Source organism: Bombus huntii, chromosome 9, assembly GCF_024542735.1.
Source record: "Bombus huntii isolate Logan2020A chromosome 9, iyBomHunt1.1, whole genome shotgun sequence".
NCBI classification, from domain to species: domain Eukaryota; kingdom Metazoa; phylum Arthropoda; class Insecta; order Hymenoptera; family Apidae; genus Bombus; species Bombus huntii.
Window position 1 is genome coordinate 4,473,380 of NC_066246.1, and position 22,590 is coordinate 4,495,969.

Below are 22,590 nucleotides of genomic sequence, written 5' to 3' on the forward strand. Positions count from 1 at the left end.
CGGCAAAGTCTTATGCGCTCGCGCGTATTATTTCATATTCCTCAGTAATTATGTTTTTTAAGGAAATTGGTATCGAAGGTTGGTGGTGTGGTAAACGGCAGTGTATTAAAAAAAAAAGGAAATTAATTTTTCGAAACACAATTAAAAGAGTCCAGGGTCAGAGGAAGCGTCGGCGTGTTCTTTATTACGAGTATTTCAATTTCTAATATATAATATATATATTTATATATATATATATAATATATATATAGCCATAATAATCTGCAATTATTGTAATAAATGATCCTTCTCTACGATGCAATCGGAGAGTAAAAACGCAATTTTGGACGAGAAGGGGATGCGCAAAAGTACCGTAGTGTTACGTAATGCTTAACATTTACGCTCGCCGTGATAGTTGTTCTTTTGTAACAACCCACGTTAAGTAATCATTCTCATTTCCTCTCTTTTGCTTTCGTTCGCAAACAACAAATTTTTACATAGATCATCGTCGGTCCCGGAATGTGCACATTGAGCGTGGGAAGGGAATATGAGAAAAAAAGAAGACGGTCAGTGATCGCGAAAGAAGAAGTCGGTCTCCTGAAATTTCCAGCCGCTCGTTATCGCGTTTTTGTTATTTATTAAATTACGTGAGATATTGAAATAGGAGATATTGGAATATCGTTGCCTAAATTTCGGAATCGGGATCGGATGTATAGCGATCGAATCGTTTGCGGTAACGCGACAGGAAATTGTGTTTGTATATCTAGATATCATGACTTGGCAGTAAGTCGAAGTTAAAAATTTCGCGTATGATTTGAAATTTCTTAAAATTTTTATCTTGAAATATCTTGCAACGTCATGAAATAACGTCTCGATGAAATAACCAGATGTTACATTATAGCAAACGATTCAGATCCGATATTTCATCGACATAACGAGTGATTATGTACTTGATCGAAGAAACGCGTACATAGATTTTCGTATGACAAAATATAAACGAAGAAACACGTCATCCGCATACTTTTCTGGTATCGTCGATCACGATCGTTCAACTTTGCAGTACTCGTTCGATTTCCCTTACTACTGTCTGTCCATCTGTTTTGTAAAATACGAGAAATCTTGTCGTGTCGCATTCCTTTGTTACAAATAAACCGATCAATGATTTATGTTTTTCCTAAAAAGAAAAAAAGAAAAATAAAGAAAAGTACTAGAAGAAATCGTACGGTTCCTGATTCGAGATTATTAACGTTTTAAGAAAATTAAGAATCGACCCAATCAGTACCGGATAATCATTCATTCTATTCGTTGTAAAGCATACTCGTCGTCCTTATTTCTGCGATAATAGTTGATCAGTTACACATGATTCTCTTATTCTGACAAAACAGCCTCTTTGCTTTGCTTTATCCCCTCAGCCTTTTTCGTTTAAATACCATCGTTGTTCTAACGTCATCTTCTTTCCACCCGCATTGTTTTTTAATAATATACTATATAATGTATATAGACATATTTTATATGTGTTTCGTACAACCTATCTAAGTATGTATAAGTAGGCATAAAAACTGAGGCGAGAATACAGGCGAAACCCCAAACGGTAATCACTCACGTATTATATTATTTTGTAATTTCTTCCTACTTGTTTTGAAAGAAAATGATTTTCACGATAGTAGTATCTATCATCAGAGTTTCTACCTAGCCAATTTTGGTTGCATCGTAAAGATCTGTCTCCTAACGTATTAGGAAACTGTACTTTTACTCCGCGTACTATCGGCTTTTCTCTTCGATCTTGAATCGTTGGACACAGAAAAAATGCGCGTGTCCAGAACGTGGCCAGCACGTTCACGGGATTTGCCGTTTCTCTTAAGGCCCGTTCGTCGATGGTTTTGCAACTTGTTTTCGACAGTGATAGAATCTGAAATCTGTCCACGCGTGTACGCGAGAAGAAAGGCTTGGAACGACGAGAAGCGAAACGTTGGTTCGACAGTTTAGAAGGAGAAAACGTTTACGCGAAACAACAAATCGTTCGATCGACTAGAAAGAAAAGATTATCGTAAACATTCGATCCTCGAATTTCCAAGCCTCTTCCTAGACATAATTCCTTTATGTTTAGACACGCGTAATCATATAGAAACGAAAGAAGGTTTTATACATATAGTGAATTTCGCCTAACAGAAGGGCGTTGTTGTAGTCTTGCGAAAAATCTTACAAACGGTTCAAGCTCGATGTCCATTGATTATCCATCGACGTACACGATAAAAACAAATGTATAAAGGTTTGAAATGCTTGATTTCTCCACGGTGTTCGTTAAGTTTTCACCTCGTTCGGAAACAGGAACAATTTTCGAATATACGGCGGCCAGTTGATAGGTCTGATAGGTTTGGTTTATGAAATTGCGTTTCCTCCGTGCCATGCCGCACGCGTGTCTCGCGACTTTTGCTTCCAGCAAAATATAGCAGTTTATATATATAATAGCCCTACAAGATGGTGGGTGACGTTCTGGAAATCACAGGACAAATCAGCTTCTAAATTCGGATGGGCAGTGTAAGCTTCTGCGAGGTGCTTCTTCGACACGTTTAAAGCGGCTACGAGCCTTGTCGATCAACGTTTCCGTCTCCGTTTTTATGCGCTTACACCAAACTGTTCAATGCCTTTCTCTTTCTCCTCTTGCGCTCCCTTCTTCTTAGCTTTTCGATTTAGCAACAAAAAACGAAAAAGAAATGGAAACAACATGAAATTCGTCGAATCGGTGGCGCTTTCAAAAACCTTCTAACGCACACTTCTAACAAGTGGCAACAAGTAAATATACATTATCACAATCATCGCAATTACGCAATTAGAATAATCATCGTAGTAACAGCGCAGTAATAATAATAGTTTGTACAACGCCACTGTTCCGAGTGAATCTCTTAGAAATATTCGACGAACTGTCGTAACAGTGTTATTTCAGTTTCTGCTCGTTCTAATTAAATAGTAACTCCAGTTTCAAGGCTATTGCGCGCGGAATGGAATAATTGAGCGCTTATCACAATAGATCGTGTTCACCGAAATGGCGAGCGCGTTTAAAACAGCTTCCGACACTTGACACAAGTTCGCTAAACGAAATCTGCTACCGTTCACCGTATTGTGCACAAGAGTCGCTAAATTGAACGTCGAAGCTGAGACGGATTTAATACTAAAAGTCACACGTACATCGAACATGGATATTTGAAAAAATAATGGAACAATCGTCCTTACGATTTAGAAGATAAGAAATTCGACCCGGAATATAGATTATAGAATTTGTTTAATAATCCGCCACTGCATCGAAGGTTTCAAGAATAAATAATAAATCTCTGATCAAAGCCGCGTATTTCCTGTATCATTTTACACGCATTCCATCCAACCGTGTTCGTCTCTGTCGTGAATCAGACAGATCGGTGTAAGCAGACGTAAAGGTTACTAGTTTTTAAACGTAACCGAAGGAAAGGAAAGGGATTAATCGAGGGAAAAAAGGGGTAGACGGGATCGTAACTCTCGTAGAAAAGAAAGAAGAAAACCGTGTTTCCGGTAATATCGTACCGATAGGTCTCATACTGTTTGGAACGACAGCTTAATCAACGATGAATTTCAATATTTTTGCTATCGTGAATAATCATGATCACTTTGATATTCTCTGTGAGAAAAACCATGGGATTAGATCGGATCGTTAAAAAATGTCGTGAAAGTAAACAATTTCGAACACGAATGATCTGTCAAATGAGAAACTTTCGAAGACGTTAGATTGATTCTTTATAGAATTACTTGGATCATTTTCTTCCTTTCGTTTCGTAGAAAGCTACGAATAATTTCGCCGAAACAAACACAAACGGAAAAGGAAAAGAACTAAAACGATCATCATCGATTGGTTATCGTTGGGTCAACCATTCCCAAAAATGTTAGCCACGATCTTTCGTCGTTATCATGATCTTTTTTACGCTTTCGTCGAATCCCTCGTCAGTCGTTCATTCAGTAAACTTTTTACCATACGTCTTTTTTTTTTCATTTTTTTGTTCATTTTTTTTGCCTTAGTAGTTTTTCTTTATTATTAGAGTATCGTTTATCATATTAATCATTATCATTATACTGCTTCACTACGGTTGGTTGACTCTTGGACGTGGATCTGGATGGAGTGTGGTGTACCGGTGTACCAAATGCGCGTGAAAGAGAGAAAAAGCTCCATCGTTCGATTCCTTTCGTATTTTTTTCTTTCTTCTCCGCATTTCTCTTTCCTCTCCTTCCATCGTCCTCGAAGTGAGAACAAGGGGCTCCTATCTCTCCCCGTAATCACGAAATATGCCTTATCCTGACAGTTCTTGTTTCGGTGTTATCCGCTCGGTTTCACCGTCAACTGTTACTTTCTCGAATTATATTGTTGCTCGTATTTGTTGTTTCTTGCGCCTGCTCGCTTTCTTCCCCCAAGACAGGAGCACGACCCTCGTTATCGAGCCCCGAGCTTGTCAAATTTTTCTCCTCTTTCCTTCTTCGTCTTCGACTAGCTCGAAAGAGAAACGTACGAATGAATTTGTCATATAAGAAATCAGACGGAATGCAGCGTGCAACGGGAGAATAGCGTTCACCGCTTCTTCCTTCGTCCCGTTTCTCCTTCGGTTTAACAACTTGTTCCGTAACGATTTCGTAGCTCCGTAATTTCGATGCATTTTCGACTAGCACCAAGTTTCAAATCGTAAATCGAAGCGACGCGTGAAAGCGTGATTTTTGCGCGAGATCCGAAGGAATTGGCCCTTCGTTTCACCTCGATTCTCGTCGGTTCCCGACGATTTCGACTAATTCGCAAGTACGAATTCTCCTACTCGTCTTTCTTTGTTGTCCTCGGTTGTTCCTTCGATATCTAAATCGTGAACCTCGAGAATTCCTGTCATGTGTGAAAAAAACACTACGCCTCACTACAGTAATTCGTTTCGCTTGCTGGTGGTAGTTTCTATTTGTCAGGCTTCCGGGAAGTTCTTCGTCGTACGATGCTCGATCGTCCTTCAAGAAATTTTGTCGGGCAACATTAGCGTATATATGTATATAGAAAGAGAAAGAGAGAGAGGCTAATGATCTTCCTTTAACCAAAAACATGACAGAAACAAGAACAGAACGGATAATTTTTATAAATTTGTATGAACTTGCAAAGTCGAAGAATGTTAACATTGTGCAGCAGTAATTCTTGATTCTGTAAATTTCTTTTAGAACGATCGAGAATTCCACGCGGAAATGGAACGGGTTTCCATTTCCTGGATCGGCAAACGCTCGAAGAAAATGATTTCGTGTTTAAAAGAAACTAACCTTTCCACGGTGCCATCGATAATTCAACGGATCTATCGGACGATTAATTTTCTTGCTAAAAATCTTTCTTTCTAAATACATATAGAGCCAGTGATTGAGGAGATGAGAGGTCGAACGATCGACGGGAAAGATCCGAGGAATTTTGTCGGTACCGTGATCGTATGATCCGCGAGTGCGATACCCATTAACTGTATACATTCATATTCGTGTATACGTACGTAATTGTTTTCTGTATATAGACTTATATAAAACGCACGAAGCGGCCGAAGGCTATTATATCCTTCCTTTCTTATTTATAGCGACAAGCCGTATTTTATTTCCTCGCGATTCGATTCGCCACGATATTATCTTATTTTCACTTTTATTCTTCGTTCTTTTGTTCTCTTCATCAATGGAAAAAGAATTCGGGCTTAACTACGGCAGATCTCTCGAGATCACTTGAAATATCCTAGAAACTTACTGACTCGCGTGTGTTCGTCTAACTGCGTGTCTTTCTATGTGTCCTTTCGTGTATTATCGTGTGACATTTTGGTGTATCTATGGGTAACCGAGTATCCGCGTGATCTGTGTGTAGATTGGAAATTCGTCCTTTCGATTCTTCGATCGTCTCAAAGTCAAGATCGATTTTTGCTTGAATGACTATGATCGCTGTAACTTAACAAATCTTTGCCCGTGTACGCGCGTGTATCGTGTAGATGTGTACATGTATATTCATCGAACGCGTGTCTCCCAACTATTCCTCGAGTTTCAACGAGACTGACGCGTTGCCTGCACGCACCGTCTTCGTTCTCGATCGTCTTACGGAGCAGGTGTTCGTCAATTCTTCTTCGCTACGAGACGTTTCTCCTTCGAGGTACTTTATCGATCGCATTCAAGTACTCGCCTCTAAGCCTGTTTCTCTCCTAAAAAAAATCCTCTCTAATCGTCACGACTCTTCTTCTCGTTCCGGAGACGTCGAACATAAAGAAAGCATCTAGATCTCTCGAGGCTTTTCAGGACGAACGAAGAACGTTCAACACGTGATGAGTAAGACGGAAAGGAACCTACGAAATATCTCCTTCCCGCTGAAAAACAACAGGAACGAGCAGACGAACCACGAAAGGAGCTTTCACAGGAACCTCGTCGAATTATTTCATCTCTTACTCTTCGTTTTCATTCTCTACCTTCGTTTTCCTTCGTTTCTGCTTGCTCCCCCGCTTTCGAGGACGTTAACTACTACGTTTATTTATCAGCTTCCTTCGAACGCTCTAATTTTCCGAGCTGCTGCCCTTCCCCCAGAATTTATCGAAGCGATTTCGCGCCTTTTCCAGCACCTCGCTCGCTGCAGAACGTTGTGCGGAGCCTGGAACCACCGTTGGTGCTTCCAGTACGTGATAACCACCGCCGCTACTACTTCCTAACCCACCCATGCTACCTCCACCGCCACCACCGCCCTCGGTGGTACCACCCTGAGGCGATTCAGCTTCTAGGATACGGTAACCTTGCTGAGGAACCGTAGACGATAACGGTGTCGTCATGGTTGTTGTCGTCGCAGGTTGACCAGCTTCTTTCTTTCTATCGTATTCGAAACTCGGATCCTCTAGGCATCTTAAACTCGTCCCAGACACAGGTTTTATCGATGGCTCCGGTCTCTGTTGTTCCTTGGGTTCTTCCTCGGTACCGTCTGTTTCCTACAACGAGCATACGATTCTTATTTTCTCTAGAAATTCCTTCAGTTTCGGATCGAGATAGAGATAAACAAACTCTCACTTTTCTTGCGATATCATCGACAATGTTTCGATTAAAAACAGAGATCCTTACATTTTCATCGAGTGCGGTGGTGCCGCCAGCCTGAACGTTCGAAGGCAATGGACTATCCCTTTCGGAATCCATGTCCTTGTGCCCGTTCAAGCCGCTAAAGCTACCGATAGAAACGCTTTCGCTTTCTGGTGACTTATATCCGGAATGCTGAGAATGCTGCGATTTGTGCTGTGCCGCCAATTCAGGTGGTGCAGATTGCGGGGCCGACGGAACCGACGAAGGTGCCCAGCTCTTCGCTTCGCTATGCGGACGCGTCAAAGGTTCTTAAAAATAAACGGATTAAAGAGATCATGAGAACCGGTCGTTTGTCTCTTCCGTAACCCAGCCTGTCCGAGACATCACGTACACGTTTCGATATATCGAGTTCCATCGTTTAGAGTCGTTGACAAAACGATTCCAAACTGGCTTCATCGATGTCTATCGGAATACTTTCTCAATTTTTCTATTCTATTAGAAGAACGAAAACGCTCCAAAAAAATATGTAAATATTAGCTACCTTCTCTGACGTTTTGAGTGACAGTGAATGTTTTGCCGGTGTCCAATGGCACCGTCCAGTTGACCGGTTCCGGGGAGCGCATGATCATCTGCTCCGGAGACTTTACCCTTGTCGGTTCTGGCGGGCTTTTCACTACCGGCTCGTCGTCGATCCACGGGCTTGCGGTGGTGGCCGAAACGGGCGGCTGCGACTGCGTCTGTGACGGCGGTGTCGACGCGACGCTCGAATCTCCTCCGGTCACGTCCCCGTTCACTTGCGGTTCTGCCGTCACTGAAACGTTTTATCCACGCTTTTAACGATTTGATATATGCTCGTCGATCCGTTTCGTTGCCCGAGTTCGGGCGGAACTGCACTCGATGCTTCGAATTGTTACGAGGTTTCCTTTTTTTCTCTACTCGAATCTCTAACGAAGATCGGAACGTCGAATACCACGTGTGACGCTAAAAGGAGAGGACTCTTATCTCGTCCTTCGTCGAAGGATTTATATCAGTGGCATCGGCGAAAAGGAAGGCAACAAAATAGCGTTGGTCGAGTCATCGAGCGCTGATATCGTAAATCGGTTGTAATTCGTGGCTAGACGAGAGGTCTACACAATGGGCACAGAGCATCCGAATAAAAAGTACACTAGCGTACTCAGAATGCAGGAAGAGACATGTATACACAAATACATAGATCATAGATAGATAAGTAAATACATAGATTTAGTGTGTCGGCATAGTATGTGTGTAAATGTGCGGCTATGTTGCACGGCCACGCAACAGGTTGACAAAGGGCTCTAACATACAGGCTATTGTTCTTTCTCTACCGCAGAAACATTTACTCGATTGCACGTCGACCGACCGGTGGTGAAACATCGCGGATAATCTGCTTCCCTCTTTTCTCTGCTTCCTCTCGTAGGCCCTTGATCTGACGAAACGCGGCACCCTGTGAGTTATACACGACCAGAGAAAGAAAGGCAGAAAAAAGAAAAGGAAAAAAGAGAGTACAAGAAGGAAAGAACGAAAGAGTCGCGCGTTGCTTGATACGCATATCACGAGCCAAGCAGAATCACGTTGCGCCTGTGTCTGTCTCTCTATGCGTGAAAAGGAACGTTTTCGTGTTTTCTGGCCGGAATGATCGTTCGTCGGTGTTGGAAGCACACTTACGTTTAACTGCCACCTGATTCGTTCTTCTTAACTCCCGTACATGTTTTTTTTCCCTCTCGTTCCTTTTGCTCGAGTGTCTGCGGAGTGTGACGACTCGAATCGTGGTTCGGTGCAGGTGTTGGTGCGAAAAGCTGATCTAACAAACGGTCGACAGCTCCGACTACGCACAAAGGCACGTCTGCGAGACGGATTCAGCGTGGTGGAAAGAACAAACCACAGTTGGATACGAAGCTACCTCGAATCCCTTGATTTACCGCGGGAAGACGCGGACAGAGCGATAGAGAGATGCAGCAGCGGAGTGGATTTTTAAAAACACGGTTGCCGAGAGGCGCGTGTGCCGGGTGAAAACGCGCGGTATGTAATCTGTACGATGAAAGCGTGACGAGAAAGGAGGAACGCACAGAGAATCGGCCGCTCTATTTCGCGCCGGAAGTATAAGTTGTGCGAAGGATATTCCCCGGTTGTTGTACCGGTGGAACGGTAAAGAGCGCATAAAGAAAATAAGAGAAACGTGAAAAGAAAGACGGACAGACGAGATGAGATAACAGAGGAAGAGTAGGGATTCGAGTAGCGATTATATACGAAGACGAGAATAGGAAGTCGAGAATAAAGAAAGATCGGAAAAGCGTACGGATAACCGGTGGAGGAGAGAAAGACAGAGAAAAGATGTAGTTATATATAAGAACAGCACAAAGACAACAACAGCGATAACGGTAATGGTAACAACGACAACGACAACGATAATGACAGCAACGAAGACACGGAAAGCGTTGTTTAGTTGTGTTCGAGCGAACAAAATTATGTAGGCAACGGAGAAGAACACAGGCCTTTTTTTTTTTTTTTGGCAGAGAGCATGCTACTTACTAGGTTGGACGGCAGTAGCGGCTTGGTTTGACGCGTATCGACTATCGGAGGATGATTTGGATGGATCGGCGACGGCGGCTGCGGCCGCAGCCGCAGCTGTCTGGTCGCGGCCCGTTTTTGCCTCGTTCGGACCTTGGTGGGACCGGCTTATATCTTTAACACGGTCCGGCCTGGCCGCAGCAGCAGCGCTCGACGTAGGTGGGTGATGGACACTCGTATGAACCGAATGCTTTACCGGGGGTTTTACGCTTGTACTTGTCGTGTTTGTGGTAGTGGTAGTTGTGGTAGTGGTGGTTGTGGTAGTAGTGGTAATTGTGGTGGTACTTGTGGTAGTGGTCGAGGGTTTCGCGTGATGAAGAGGGCGATAGGGGGGAGCGGTGGTTGCGAGGAAGGCTAGAACATACGGTACACAAAGTACAATGATGAATAAAGCCCATCGTCCTCATTAAGGGAAATTAGTAGAGAGCGTAAGACAGTATTCGCTGATGCATCACCATGCTTAAAATGTAACATCCGCGTGTAGAGCGAAGCACCTCGAACACGCTACCTCGGATTAGATTGGATGGAATATTTGGAGAACGCGTTGCTGTAAAAACGTTCCACGTCTTTCGGACTTTGCAACGATGTATTTCGTTAAATTCGATCCTTTTACGATGCAAAGTTTCTCAGCGATCCACTTGAATGTTTAATCCGCGTTCCGTAGTCCACGTGGCTCGTATATTAAAAGTTCGTTCCGATTAAACATTTTAAGCAAGGCTGCACCGTTTCGTTGAGATTCATTCTTATTGGAGAGGTTGTCGAGGGCTGAAGGGTCTCCCGGTGTTATCGAGCCCGCTCAGAATTACGTCCACACTCGAATATCGAGGTCTCCTCGTATTTCCGTTTCCAAGTAGTCACGGTATACGCAAAAGACGTGTCGCGTCACGGTAGACGACTAAGTTGCGACCGCGGAATTTCATTGCGATACGCACACGTACGTAAAGTATATAGTCGGTCTCGACGTTATTTTTTCGAAAATTATTTCGAGTCAAAGAATATTCGAGCATAGATGAATCTTGAACAGTTGGAACAGCGAAAGAGAGAGAAAGAGATAGAGAGATAAAGAGAGAGAGAGAGAGAAAGATAAAAAACGGATAAGCTTCGGTTGATATTGCGGCGGTATTCGCGATTAGAGAATCATTTAAACGGGATAATATTCAACCGCGTGTTGAACCACACAGAACTTCCCAATTATTGCCAGCAATAATAATTCGAAAATCGACTTTAATCCTAACGTTTCTCAACGAATTTCTTATCGAGTATCTATCGTCGTTGGGACCAACGCGATTTCATACACGGTTCAACCCTTTAACAGTTTAATCGAAAGAAAAGAAAAAAGACACGATAGACTAACCAAACTAGATAAACAGACACTGCACTGTATCGTAATAGTAATTTCTATGTTTAACGTTCTCTTCTATCCTATGTGAGCATCTAAACTGTTCAAGGGTTAAAGGCAGGAGGGTTACAGGGTATAACGGTGATCGGGTGGTAACTGGTGCAGGATGAAGGGTTGTAGAGATATCTAAAATACGTGAAAGACGGGCTAGCGGGCAGCAGGTACATGGTACAGAGAACGTACATTTCCGATGGACCTGCGGGGACCTCCTGTAGAACGGAGTAGGCCCTGGGCCCGAGGGTGGTGGCGGTAATGGCGGCACGCTGATCGACGAACCCGCCGAGGAAACCGTCGACGGTTCCCGTATGCTCCAACGCACACGGCCAGGGCCCGTGACTGAAACACCCGCTACCACTCCTGATCAATCCGATCACGATGCTCGGACGATCGTCGATCTGATCGCGATCGATTTCGCGCGAGCAACTTTTAGCCTGATTAATGACTGAATAGATTGACAGAGGACAGAAACGGGGGTTGGAGGTAGAGGGCTGAATGAACGGGCGCAAGGGATGTTTGTTTTATCAAAGATTTATCTCTACCTCGATGCATCCAGTGATTTCGATCGATAGCATACAGTGATAGGATATATCAAATAATGGATAGTACGGTTTTTCGTTTATCTTGAGACCAATGATTTCAATGAGTTCAGATGAGCTGAAGTTGCAGCGACGCGACTACGACCGACGTACGAATGCTTGTTGCTCACCGCCTCGGCGTTAGATGGTTCAATGGATGAGTCGAAATGACGATGACTATTTGGCTGACTACACGACCGTGACGATGATGAAGGACGATGGTAGATCGAAGAGATGTGACTGGTGATGATTACGAGTGAACGAGAGGCGTCACGTAGGATGAAAAGTCATGGTGCTAGGTGCAGATATATGAAACAATATTATTGATACGTGAAACAACGTGACAAGGATTATCTATCGATGATGCTTGGATCAAGCGCGTTGATGTGTTATTTTCATAAAAGATGACGGTATTTTCTTTTTTCTTTTTTGCTAATGCTCGGCGTTCAAAAAGGGACACACTTATCCAGATAGCTTTAATTTACTCGATCGATTTCATTGTCCGATACTATATATGTTTGACATTGAACATTCTGCTATAGCTAATTGTAAGAACGGTTAAACGAGTTGGTTGGGCTAATTCGCGGTTTACGGAGGTTGTTCAGGAAAGAAAGGGGTAAACAACATGTTGCAAAACTTTCTGCACGGACAATCAATAGGGCTACTGATTACTAGAGATTTGGACTCATAGGCAAAGACAAAAAGATAGAAACGATTAAACAGGAGTGTCATGCATTTGCCTAAAACATTAACGACCACTTGGCAGTTAACGCGTCCGACACACACCGCTTAAAGAATTCATTTGACAAAGAAGATGCGCGTTGCAGATCGGCCTGCGACGAATCTTTCTACGATCGACACTTTTCAATGAAGTTACGGCCCGTACGAACAAAGAAAGATACAAGCACGTACAGCGATACTCTTAGAAGCGGTGGATGTCTCTTGCAACACGATTCGAACAGGGTAAATACGGTCAGGTATGACGAACGGTTTGGCTTTTGGGACCCACAAGAGCAAACAGCAGACCAAACTCGCATAATATGTATATAAATAATGTGTATAAAGACTTCTATCCAAATCAATCAATCAAATTCAATGGTATATGCGAAAATGCAAAACACGGAACTCGTAATTGATTACGAGCGCCAATCGATTTGGGTTACGATCTCTTGAATACTAAATCGATCGACTGTACCGATACAAAGAGATGACAAAGGACGTATCGATGCCTGTTCGTGCTACTTACTCGGTCGTGGGTGCCTTTCAGGCTCACTGCCCTTTTCCCTTTGCTCTTTCTCCTTGTCCTTCGGCTCCTTTTCTTTCTCCTAAACAAAAGGCACTCGATCGATAATGTTGTATCATCGAATTAATCTTGGAATTATTTCCAGTTTACACGTGATCGAGTCTTAAATATCGACTAAGTCTCTTTGACGAGAACGTAGCTAGTTGTCATCGAGGCTTTTTCTTAAAGAAATACCTTGGCGTCTTTAGTGACGGACGGTGCACGCGGTGGTTGACGTTTAGGTGAACGACGTTCGGTCACGGTAGGACCAAGACTCTGAGAACGACCGGTTCTTGGACTGTTCTTAGGACTGGACTTGGTCTTAGGCTGAATCTCCTCGCGGTGCTCTTTCGTTTCCTCTCGACGTCGTGGTATCACGGGCTCCAACTTCTCTCTCGTTGGAGAGGGAAGTAGTGCACCGTCACCTGACAGGAAAGGAGAACAGGTTTTTTCTATTTTCATAAAATTCGTTGTTGCACCGTTTGAAATTACTTCGATGTACTTACCCACGCCAGTTGTACGATCCAAGTGATGGCGGATCAAGAAATCTTTCCTTGCGCGAGCAATGGCTCTTTCCGGGTCCTGTCGGCCGATACATCAATTTTATCGATATCGTTGGGATTAATGAATCGTCAGTGGACAAGTACGTACCACTTTAAAATCGTCATGCAAAATTCCGTGAACGGGTCTGGCTTGTACCGATGATGGTCGGCCAGCAGGGGGCATGGTCATCGTGGCGGCAACGGGGGCGACCTTCCTCGTGTTCTCCTTTTCTTTCTCTTCCTTCGTCACTGACCTAAATATGCAACCACTTGTCACCGGGTTTTTTCTTCCACTGACAATTCGGCACGAGGCACAATCGCGTGGAAGAAATAAAAGGCAGCTACGACAAAACCCGTACGAAGATTCGAACAATTCGTCCCTGTACAACTACGCTTGACTCTCTTCTTTTCTTTTCTTTTCTCCTCTTTCTCTGGCTCGAGTAGAGCGTGTACATGAATGGAGGTGTCTCTGTCTCTGACGATAATTGGTTAGCGAATATTCACGATAAATGCTAGAACTCATCGTCAAATTAATCACCGATGTCGCATTCCTGATAAGTCGGACGCCAGTAGAATCCAATCGTGCCAAGTCAAACGCCGATGCTCCCTATGCATACGCCGATACTGCTACGTTCACAGTACTAGAGAATTATACGTACCAACGAGAATGGATAATATGTAAATTTGAAAAATTGTCGATCGATCGATCGTGCTCGTAGCTCGATGGATAGCCATATTCGAAAATAACCAACAATCCGTCTGATATCGCAAGAGTGCAACTACTTCTAACGATTTTTTATCCGTCAATTCATCGGCAAATTTCATTTCCTTCCATTCGTACAATCAGCTTTCGTTTACGTCTAATTTGTTTAACGTTTGCTATCGATGTTCTTCTACCTTTATATTTCTGTTCATCGCGTTGCGAAACGGATACCGTTTACCATTGACATTGATTGTCAAGTAACATGGAAAACTTGAATGTTTGAGAGTGGAGTAGTGTACTGGCCTGGCAAGGGACAGCGCGTTGAGAGCGTGGTTACTGGAGACTCGTTTCCACAGCGAAGCCTCGTCCTCTGCTGCCAGACCGCAACCCCAGTCGCGATGCTAATATAAATCAGAATCAATCATTCTGTTGCTTTTTACTTCCTAGGCGCTAAGCTATAACGCGTTTGCAGCGGCACTATGGCGCGCGCGAGCGCACATACGCACACGCACACACAAACACACACACGCGCGCGCGTGTATAGAGAACATGCTATGGAAGACACAGATCGTACTACGTTTCGTGTGCAAACGATTTTCGTTGATTTCGATCGGTTTTGACGTCTGAGGAATATGTGCATGCATGTGTACGATGAGTATATGAGTTTGACAGAAGATCGTAGAGATTTGTCGTGATCGTTGACGATGATGGCCGATCGATATTGAGTCGTGTTGTGAATCAAACGTTCAGAAATCGTTGAAAAAAAAAATGATAAGACGAACACATGCAAGTTTGAATGCACTCGTAAATCGACAACGTTCATCCTTTGGCTCTGTATTTGTAACACTTAGGATATTTACAAAGACACACGTACACTAATGGTTCTATGGATGGCGAAAGCCTGCCTAGGGAACACTCGAGAAACGAAAGACACTAAGAAAGGTGTAAAGGGGGAATATCGTTTCCAAATTGAAACTCGAAGAACAAATATCGGCGAAAGAAAGGATGGAACAGTGGCATCTTTGTTCCCGGAATTACCTTGTACTCGTCAGCGAGTCGTCTAAGCTCGATGACATCAGACGTAGGAAACGGTTTCTTCTGCGGTTTGCTCAGCCCTTTATCATCCGATATCCTTACGGTCCTACCTGACTTTTTACCCCTGAAAAGAATCAATCGTGGTTGTAGGGTACTCTAGCGTATGTTCTTCTTTTTTTTTTTTTCTTTTTTCTCATTCTCGATGAGTGTGATATACACGCGCGAAACACGTCGCAATCGACCTCGGATCGTCGTAGATGCTTTCTCGTTCTTCCCTTCGAATCTCTTCGTCTACGCGATGCTGCATACGGGACCGTGTACGATAAGCTAGCTCGGATTAATATACGTCATCTTGAATTCTGACCTGAAAGCTATTTTCAAGTCCGGCATATCCTCTTCGCGCTCGTCGCCCTCGGGCACCACTCCGTCGATGGTGTCAGCCCCGGTTCCTCCGACCAGCGGCTCCAACTCCGACGCTTGCATTCCTGTGATACATCGACAAGAAGAAAAAAAAAAGAAAAAAAAGGAAAAGAGAAACAAGCGAATGTTAAAAAGATTCCAGAAGGAGAAACGTCTTCGTGACTAAATAAATCGATACTTTTTTCTACTTGAAATGGTTCAAGACCCCTTGGAAAGCAAACGCAAGTTGGATCGGAGGAGAAAAAATTTGTCGAGATGTTCCATTTACCATCGCGCTTATGATCGACATCACCGGGTCGTTTCTTGTGAACCGGGGCAGGTCCTGTAGGGGCGATACCCTGCTTAAGAGCTCCCATGCTGAGAGATTTTCTAGGTGGGCCTGTCGTACCTGCAGGAAGTCCCGCGGCCAACACCTCCGGCGCCATTGTCTCGCCATTCGTCAGTTGAGGTCTTCTAGGCCAGGCGAACTGCAGCCGATACTCGGTGCTGATCCGCGAAATCGCTTTGCTCAGTTGACTCGGTGGCAAACCTGACTGCGTTGTAACTTCCTGTAATCACGATTTCACGATCGTTAACTTCAGATGTGCAGCCTCGTAGGCTACGCTATTCCATGGCTACGAGGCTCGCGTACTTTCACGAGGAACGCGCGTAAGAAAGGGACGCTCGTACGGGAGAAGCGCACGCGTCAATGTGCATTCGAAAAACAGGTCGAGCGAGATGAAACTCGATGACGACGACTTGTTGACAGAGAACTTGAGGAAATTGGCCTGCGGGTTACGCGTTGGAAGAAAGCTTCGAATAAACTTTTACGACTCCATTTACGTTGCTTCCATCCCTCCGCCCACATCCCCCCTTTTCTATCGTCGATTAAAAATAGGAACGAACCGATTACGCGTTTATCGATTTCCTGATTTTCGATACGCGTACGACATGGATAACGAGAGCTATAGGTTTGTCGGTCTCCAACCTTTCTCTCATTCGTGTCCGAGTAATCGTTCGTTCTGCGTCGTATCTGAAAAGTACGCGGGACGTTCGCACGCTCGTCGACTCGCACTTACTCGAACTTTGTCAGCTACAACGTTCGAATCGACGGCGTCGATGCCTCCCCCATCGGCTGCCGTCATGAATTCGTGCGTTTTGTACGCCAGCTCCGGGCATTTCTTTCGCCGTGGCAATGGTGGTTCCAAAGTGGGTCCTGAAACGAATAAACGTGGCTGCTTGAGATCTTTCATTTGGTATCTATCGTCTTTCGTTTACACGAAAGGGACACTACACGAGTCGCGTTCTCGACCGCTTCTCCTTCGAACGAGTGGAAAGAAACCTTTCGGTTCGCGTCACGATTCGAACGTACGATCGTTTAGAAATCGATTCCGTTCTTTCTCCCTATTGCTGGTAGTAATTTCGCACGGTTAGAGGAAATTTCGAGCAGCCAGGAGAGACGCTCGAGTGGCTCGAGACTTCGTTTGGTGATGGAAATCGATTTCTGATAATAGAGGTAATTAAACAGCGGCCGAGAACGTGCACGATGTCACGGGAAACGAACTTATAAAAAGAGGCGAACATCTCGAGGCGACAACACACAGAACAAGCGGGAAGCTGCTACATCTTGCAGTATCTGCAGGCACGCGCGCGTACGCCGCACACAGAAGATCACACAAAGTCGTAGAAAGGAAAAAAAGCGTTCCTCTGTAAGAAGCAGGGAAGAAGAAAATGAACTTGTAGTCCTTCTCTTTCTCGTTTCTTTTCATTTTCGAAGCAACACGTCCACGCATAAGCATCCAGCAGCCGTGGTTCGCCCTCTTACCAACACGCTTGGTAATTAACTCTCTATATTTTCGCTAGCCGCCTGTCGGAGCAGAAACTGCAAGAGGCACTTTCTCCTCTCGAGGCTCGAACGCTTGGAACATTGCTGAAAGACGATTATAAGCGACAAAAGCTTAGAAAGCGTCTCGAGTGGCTCATAGTTTCGCGAAGCTTGCTTTTGTGAACCGCTGGATGTTTTCCTCGGTCTCGAGTTCTCGCGGAGAGATCTCGCCATCGTTCCGCGACCTCGCGTCCTTCCCGTCACGATTTCCACGCAGTGTTCAACGATTCGTCGTTTCGATTTCACTGGAAATCGTATTTCGTAGAAATCGACGCGACACGGCACCGCGTTTCCATCGGTGCTGTTTCGTCGCTGACGCGCCGCGCGTTGAATTAAGGTCAACGGAAATCGGATTCCGAAGAGACGGCGTTGAAATCGCCGCACAGGGGTTAAAAGTTGAACACGAGACGAAGTTAAGTTGTCGTTTCGAGGAAAAGTTGCCGGATACGGTAATCCGCCGGTACTTTGAGGATAAGTCGTGCCGTGCCGGCTTTCGGTCACGCGATTCCAAGCTTCGAAGTGTTTCGGGAAAAGCCAGGTGACAGAAAGAGAACAGAAAGAGAGGACAGTTTGAGAGAGACAGGCCGATTCTTCGCGTGCAAGCGTTTCCGTTTGCATTCTGTCATTTCCGTGCAACCGATTCGTCGCGAATGTTCCGCTTTCAGTGCGGCCATTATCGCTAGGCGATGCTAGGACAGTCAACAATAACGTGCACACGAATGATCGATGCGACGTTGAGCGTCTATGCATTCGTCTCTCCTCGTTTCTGATCGTCTAATGCGACTGTTTTATCTGTGTGCGTACGTACGTGGCGCGTGTGTTTGCACGTCCATGTTTGCGTGTCTCTGCGTGTGACGATGCGTGGATCATTAACTCGGTTATATAAGCGTCGTTGAAACTTTAATACGACGATATCGTGCACTTTGGTGTCAGTGTTGATCTGTTTGCGGTTATTAATCGAACTAGATTTGTTACCAACGAGCCAGTTTGCAGAACGAATCGAATCGAAAAATCAGTATCCTGTTGGAAATGGCTCGATCTATACCTAAATCAGATAGTAGGAGAATGATAGCGAGGTCTATCGAATAAGGACCATTCTTCCAGTGTGTTTTGATCGAAGCTAATCGCATCGGTAGGATGTCAGCTTTGTGCTCCAGTTGCGTAGGTGAATAGAGATCGACGCTCTCTGCTCGATCATCCGTAGGGGAATGCTTCGTTTTATGCCGCCGAATTATTAGATCATGCACCAAGGGAAATAATAGAAAAAACGGTTTTATCGTTTCATCGCCACACAAGTCGAACGATCGCTTCGAAAGATAACACGGTACCGTTTTTTATAAGAATAAACATGCATCAGCTTCGTTTCATTCCGCAGACAGATGCTCTACTTTCAAGATCTATGAATAATGTTAGGCTTAACTTCCATATGCATGGCAAACACGATCGAACGCAGTGATACCAATGGTCTATAGGACAAAGAAACGATCAAAGTTCCGATCACTCGTAAAGATCGTGCAACGTGCAAGTATTCAGTCGATCGACGAACGAAGGTGCACGCGAGATTGATTTAATACCGAAAGAAAAAAAGAAAGATTTCCTGTGTTCGAAAACATAAAAAGAACGAGACTTGACGGCGGAAAGGAAAGAAAATGACATAAAAATAGGAGAAAAATGAGGAAAACTGGACGCTCGTTCGTTAGGCACTGATACGTAAGATCGTTTGCTCCTTTCGCTTTGCTAAATCGAAAAGCAGACGGAAGAGTCACGGACGAGAATTTTCCATCAACCGTTTTCCTATTTGTTGCTTTTCTCTTTAATTGTAATACCATCGTGAGCTGTGACAGTCGCGTAATATAATTGTCAGCCGGCATTTCTCGGTCACCCATGTCGCAGACTTTAGTTCATGCCAGAAAACTGTCAGAAGGATTTCCGTGCATATCAATAGCCGCTGTGAGACAGATAAAACCGCCTCCTCTTTCACTAGCACCTACGCCTTCTAGTTTCAACCGTCGCTCGACTTACTGGCTATGAATTAATTATCTTCACGGGCTAACGTTCTCGTTTCAGCCAATGAAACAACTCTCATTCCCTTTGAATAAGGATTCACCGAGAGAAGTTTCGATGAAAGTAAAAGTTCGCGGTTTCCAGAAGAAAAGAAGGCGAGCAAATAACAGGTAGGAACGAGAGATTTGCCCGTTTTCGTCTCCTTTCTTTCCGTCGCGTCACGTTTCGACGATTCCCAACGCGCGGGCTGCAAATAAATTAATTACACTGAAGCGGCTGTTCGCACGCGGGGAAAGTTATTTTCGTCGAGTGTTTGTTTGATGCTATTTATCCGCCAATTTCAACGTGTATTCACGCGATAGAACGTTGATTTACGCAGTTGATATTTGCTGCGTGATCGATCATTTTTGATAAGTTTCCCCTTCGAACCTGATCGAAATATAAGCGCATCGGACAAAATCATCGAGCCGGACGTTTGCGCGCTGATTCCAATTGAAACGATAGAAACTATTCATCGGACGTGAATTGCCGTCGATATTAATCAGAGACTAGAATTACAATATTGACCGTGTGTGTTTATGTATTTGGATAGCGTGTACGTCGAAACGAGTACGATACGCGTAGAATCGTGTGCTTGCCTGGCTTAATGTATTTAAGCAGAGATAACGATGGGTGATTCGTCAACGAGATCGAATCGAACTAATAATCATCGAGGCCACTGTCATAAAAGATATACACCGGATTACCGATACGATAGTCGTTCGACTATGTTACGAGCCGCGCACGTTTCTCGTATCGCGTTTTCTGCGTGCTTCCTCGAATCGATCGAGTTTTCAAGCAAAATCGCGCCACTTGACAGCTATTCGAAGAAGATTTCGCGGGCAATACGCAATGGACTAGCATTGATTAGTCGCGTCGTAACGTTGGCAGTGGAAAACAGGTCAGACGGGAATAATTTTCAGACCGAACAGAGTGTAGTAAACCGGTAATCGTAGCGAAAATGTGGGTCGCCGCTAGTCTTCCGAAACGGTTGGGCTCTTTCCACCGTAAAAATTGCGGAATATTTTCGCGATAAAAGACTTTACGTCGTCCGTAGCAACTGTTCCGTGTATATAACTTTACGTTTGCCAAGAAACTAGAATGGCGAGGGAAGGAGGAGGATAAGGAGGAGGAAGAGAAAAAGATGGTCCGATGCATCGAGGAATCGAGTACGTTTTCAAGTGGAAAAAACGTAGAACGCCAGGGTGACCGTCGACGAATCCACTACGATCGTGGCCCCTGTAACACGTTGATTAATCCCGTTAAGTTAGGCGAGTCGGTGGTTTTGCGTGGGCGTAATTTGCCGCAAATTCATCTAATATCGGCGGTGTCTCGCATCTCCCGGCCGATAATTAAATTCGTTGCTCATTAGCCAGTGACGGGCATTAGCCTAGTCGATGGTTTTCCGCGTACGACACGGGAATTAATTGTCTCGAGCGATTGTCTCGTCCGATCGTAGGGACGATTAATCGTCGCAATTTCACGATCGACAGTTTTCGAACGCAGACGATCACGCGTCTCGGTCGTACGAGATAATCGCGTACGCACATATACGCGTATCTAGTATCTATACACACGCGTACACGAATAGCGGCATGTGTTTTGCCAATCGCAGGGACGAATCGGGATTGAAAATTAATTAGCTGCGGTCTAATTGCAACGATTAATCGCTACAATCGGCCTGAAGTCCAATGGGAGGGCGTACACCACCTACAACGCGGCAAAAGTATAGAGGCAAGCGCCGCGAAAAATATTTGATTGCCGTGCAGGCGAAAAGAAATGCGGCGAGCAGAAAAGTCTAAGGAAACGCGCGCGGTACCTTCGACCTAACGATTTCAATTAAGAGGCTCCCAAACGCAGAGACGTATGCAAAACTGAAATGCGTTTCTACTGCGCTAAATCGAAAGGCGCGATCGACGCAGCAAATAAAATGAGAAACAGATACAACTAGGAAGAAGCTTTCTTTCTCGATGTTAAAAAAAAGAAAAGGAAGAAAAAGGAAACAATTATAGAAACAGAGTCCGTTTTCTCTTTTCTTCGCGTTTTCCCCGTTTTACGTAAAGTTGAATAAGCGGTTCGTCGAAACGTCTTGACAAGTCGAGCACCGCAAGGATACTATTCATCGTCCTTCTATCTTATGTAAATGGACAGGGAAACCCGCGTTTGTCTATAGAAGGAATTGATTTGCTTCGGAGTTTTTTACAATACGCAATGTTTATCGAGCAATCGTTGGATGTTGAAAAATCGCGTGTCGTCTCTTTCTCAACTTTCTCGGGCGAGAATTCTTTGGCGAAAACCGTGAGGGGCCGAGGGGTTATTTTTAGCGCGAATCGCGAAGCTGATAGTTCGAGAATTCTGGAACAAGTTGTAACAAGTTGTATAGAGTTCAATATATGTATATGCTGCGTATATACAACGATACATTTTCGAGGCAAACCACTGTGCGAACTTTCGTGCAAGTAAATGCGGAGGCGCATCGTGCAGTATCTATCTAGCCTATGTATCTACTTGGAGCAGAGGTAAAGGTTGTACGTGTTTCGAGCGGTCCGTGATAACGGACAGTCCGTTACTGGCAAACGTTAACGTATAAAACATTTGACAATGCACGAAATCAAAAACAAAAGAGAGTAAAACGTCTTCGAAGGAGCACCGTTTCCAAACGAGACTCTTCCAAGGGGCAAGATAGAAAAATAAAAGGGTGCACCTTTGTTCGTTTCGGTTCGATGAGATACGCTTCTCGACGAAATACGTTCTTTCCCCCACTCCTCCCTTTTTCTCTTATCTTCTTTGTTTCTTTGTTTTTCAAGATCGTAGCGACTGTACACTTGGCGCGTTTCCTCGAGAGAAGTACCTCGATCGGTTATGCCAACATGCCCTACGTATACAAGATCTAACGGGTACAAAGAAAAAGAAACGCGTGCCTAAGGACAGTCGATGCAACCTAAACACAGCCTGCACAATGGATGCATTCACACACCGACGTGACAGATGAGAATGTTCGCGCGAGATTCGTCGCAAAACTCAGAGGCAAGCGCAGAGAGGAGATTGAAACGTTCAGACCTGGTTCGCACTTGTGTTTTAATCCGGTGCATTTTTTTTT

The 22,590-nt window shown here is 44.4% G+C and overlaps 1 protein-coding gene across 18 annotated transcripts in view; it reads right to left on the reverse strand.

The window, feature by feature from the left end:
- Positions 1-157: 157 nt before the first annotated feature.
- Positions 158-22,590, reverse strand: part of LOC126869566 (proteoglycan 4) — a 44,877-nt gene continuing 22,444 nt past the window's right edge. For 5 of the 18 annotated variants that reach the window (XM_050626294.1, XM_050626292.1, XM_050626297.1 and 2 more), the window contains 14 exons: positions 16,642-16,778; positions 15,762-16,131; positions 15,528-15,648; positions 15,167-15,287; positions 14,432-14,529; positions 13,535-13,679; positions 13,390-13,465; positions 13,079-13,335; positions 12,848-12,926; positions 11,210-11,362; positions 9,589-9,981; positions 7,580-7,849; positions 7,084-7,346; positions 158-6,953 (listed from right to left, as the gene is read on the reverse strand). In XM_050626294.1, the coding sequence (XP_050482251.1) occupies positions 6,531-6,953; positions 7,084-7,346; positions 7,580-7,849; positions 9,589-9,981; positions 11,210-11,362; positions 12,848-12,926; positions 13,079-13,335; positions 13,390-13,465; positions 13,535-13,679; positions 14,432-14,529; positions 15,167-15,287; positions 15,528-15,648; positions 15,762-16,131; positions 16,642-16,778 (2,906 nt within the window). In that variant the 3' untranslated portion in view covers positions 158-6,530. The remainder of the gene's footprint in view (positions 6,954-7,083; positions 7,347-7,579; positions 7,850-9,588; positions 9,982-11,209; positions 11,363-12,847; positions 12,927-13,078; positions 13,336-13,389; positions 13,466-13,534; positions 13,680-14,431; positions 14,530-15,166; positions 15,288-15,527; positions 15,649-15,761; positions 16,132-16,641; positions 16,779-22,590) is intronic. The other 13 variants (XM_050626295.1, XM_050626303.1, XM_050626304.1 and 10 more) reach the window with 13 other exon arrangements.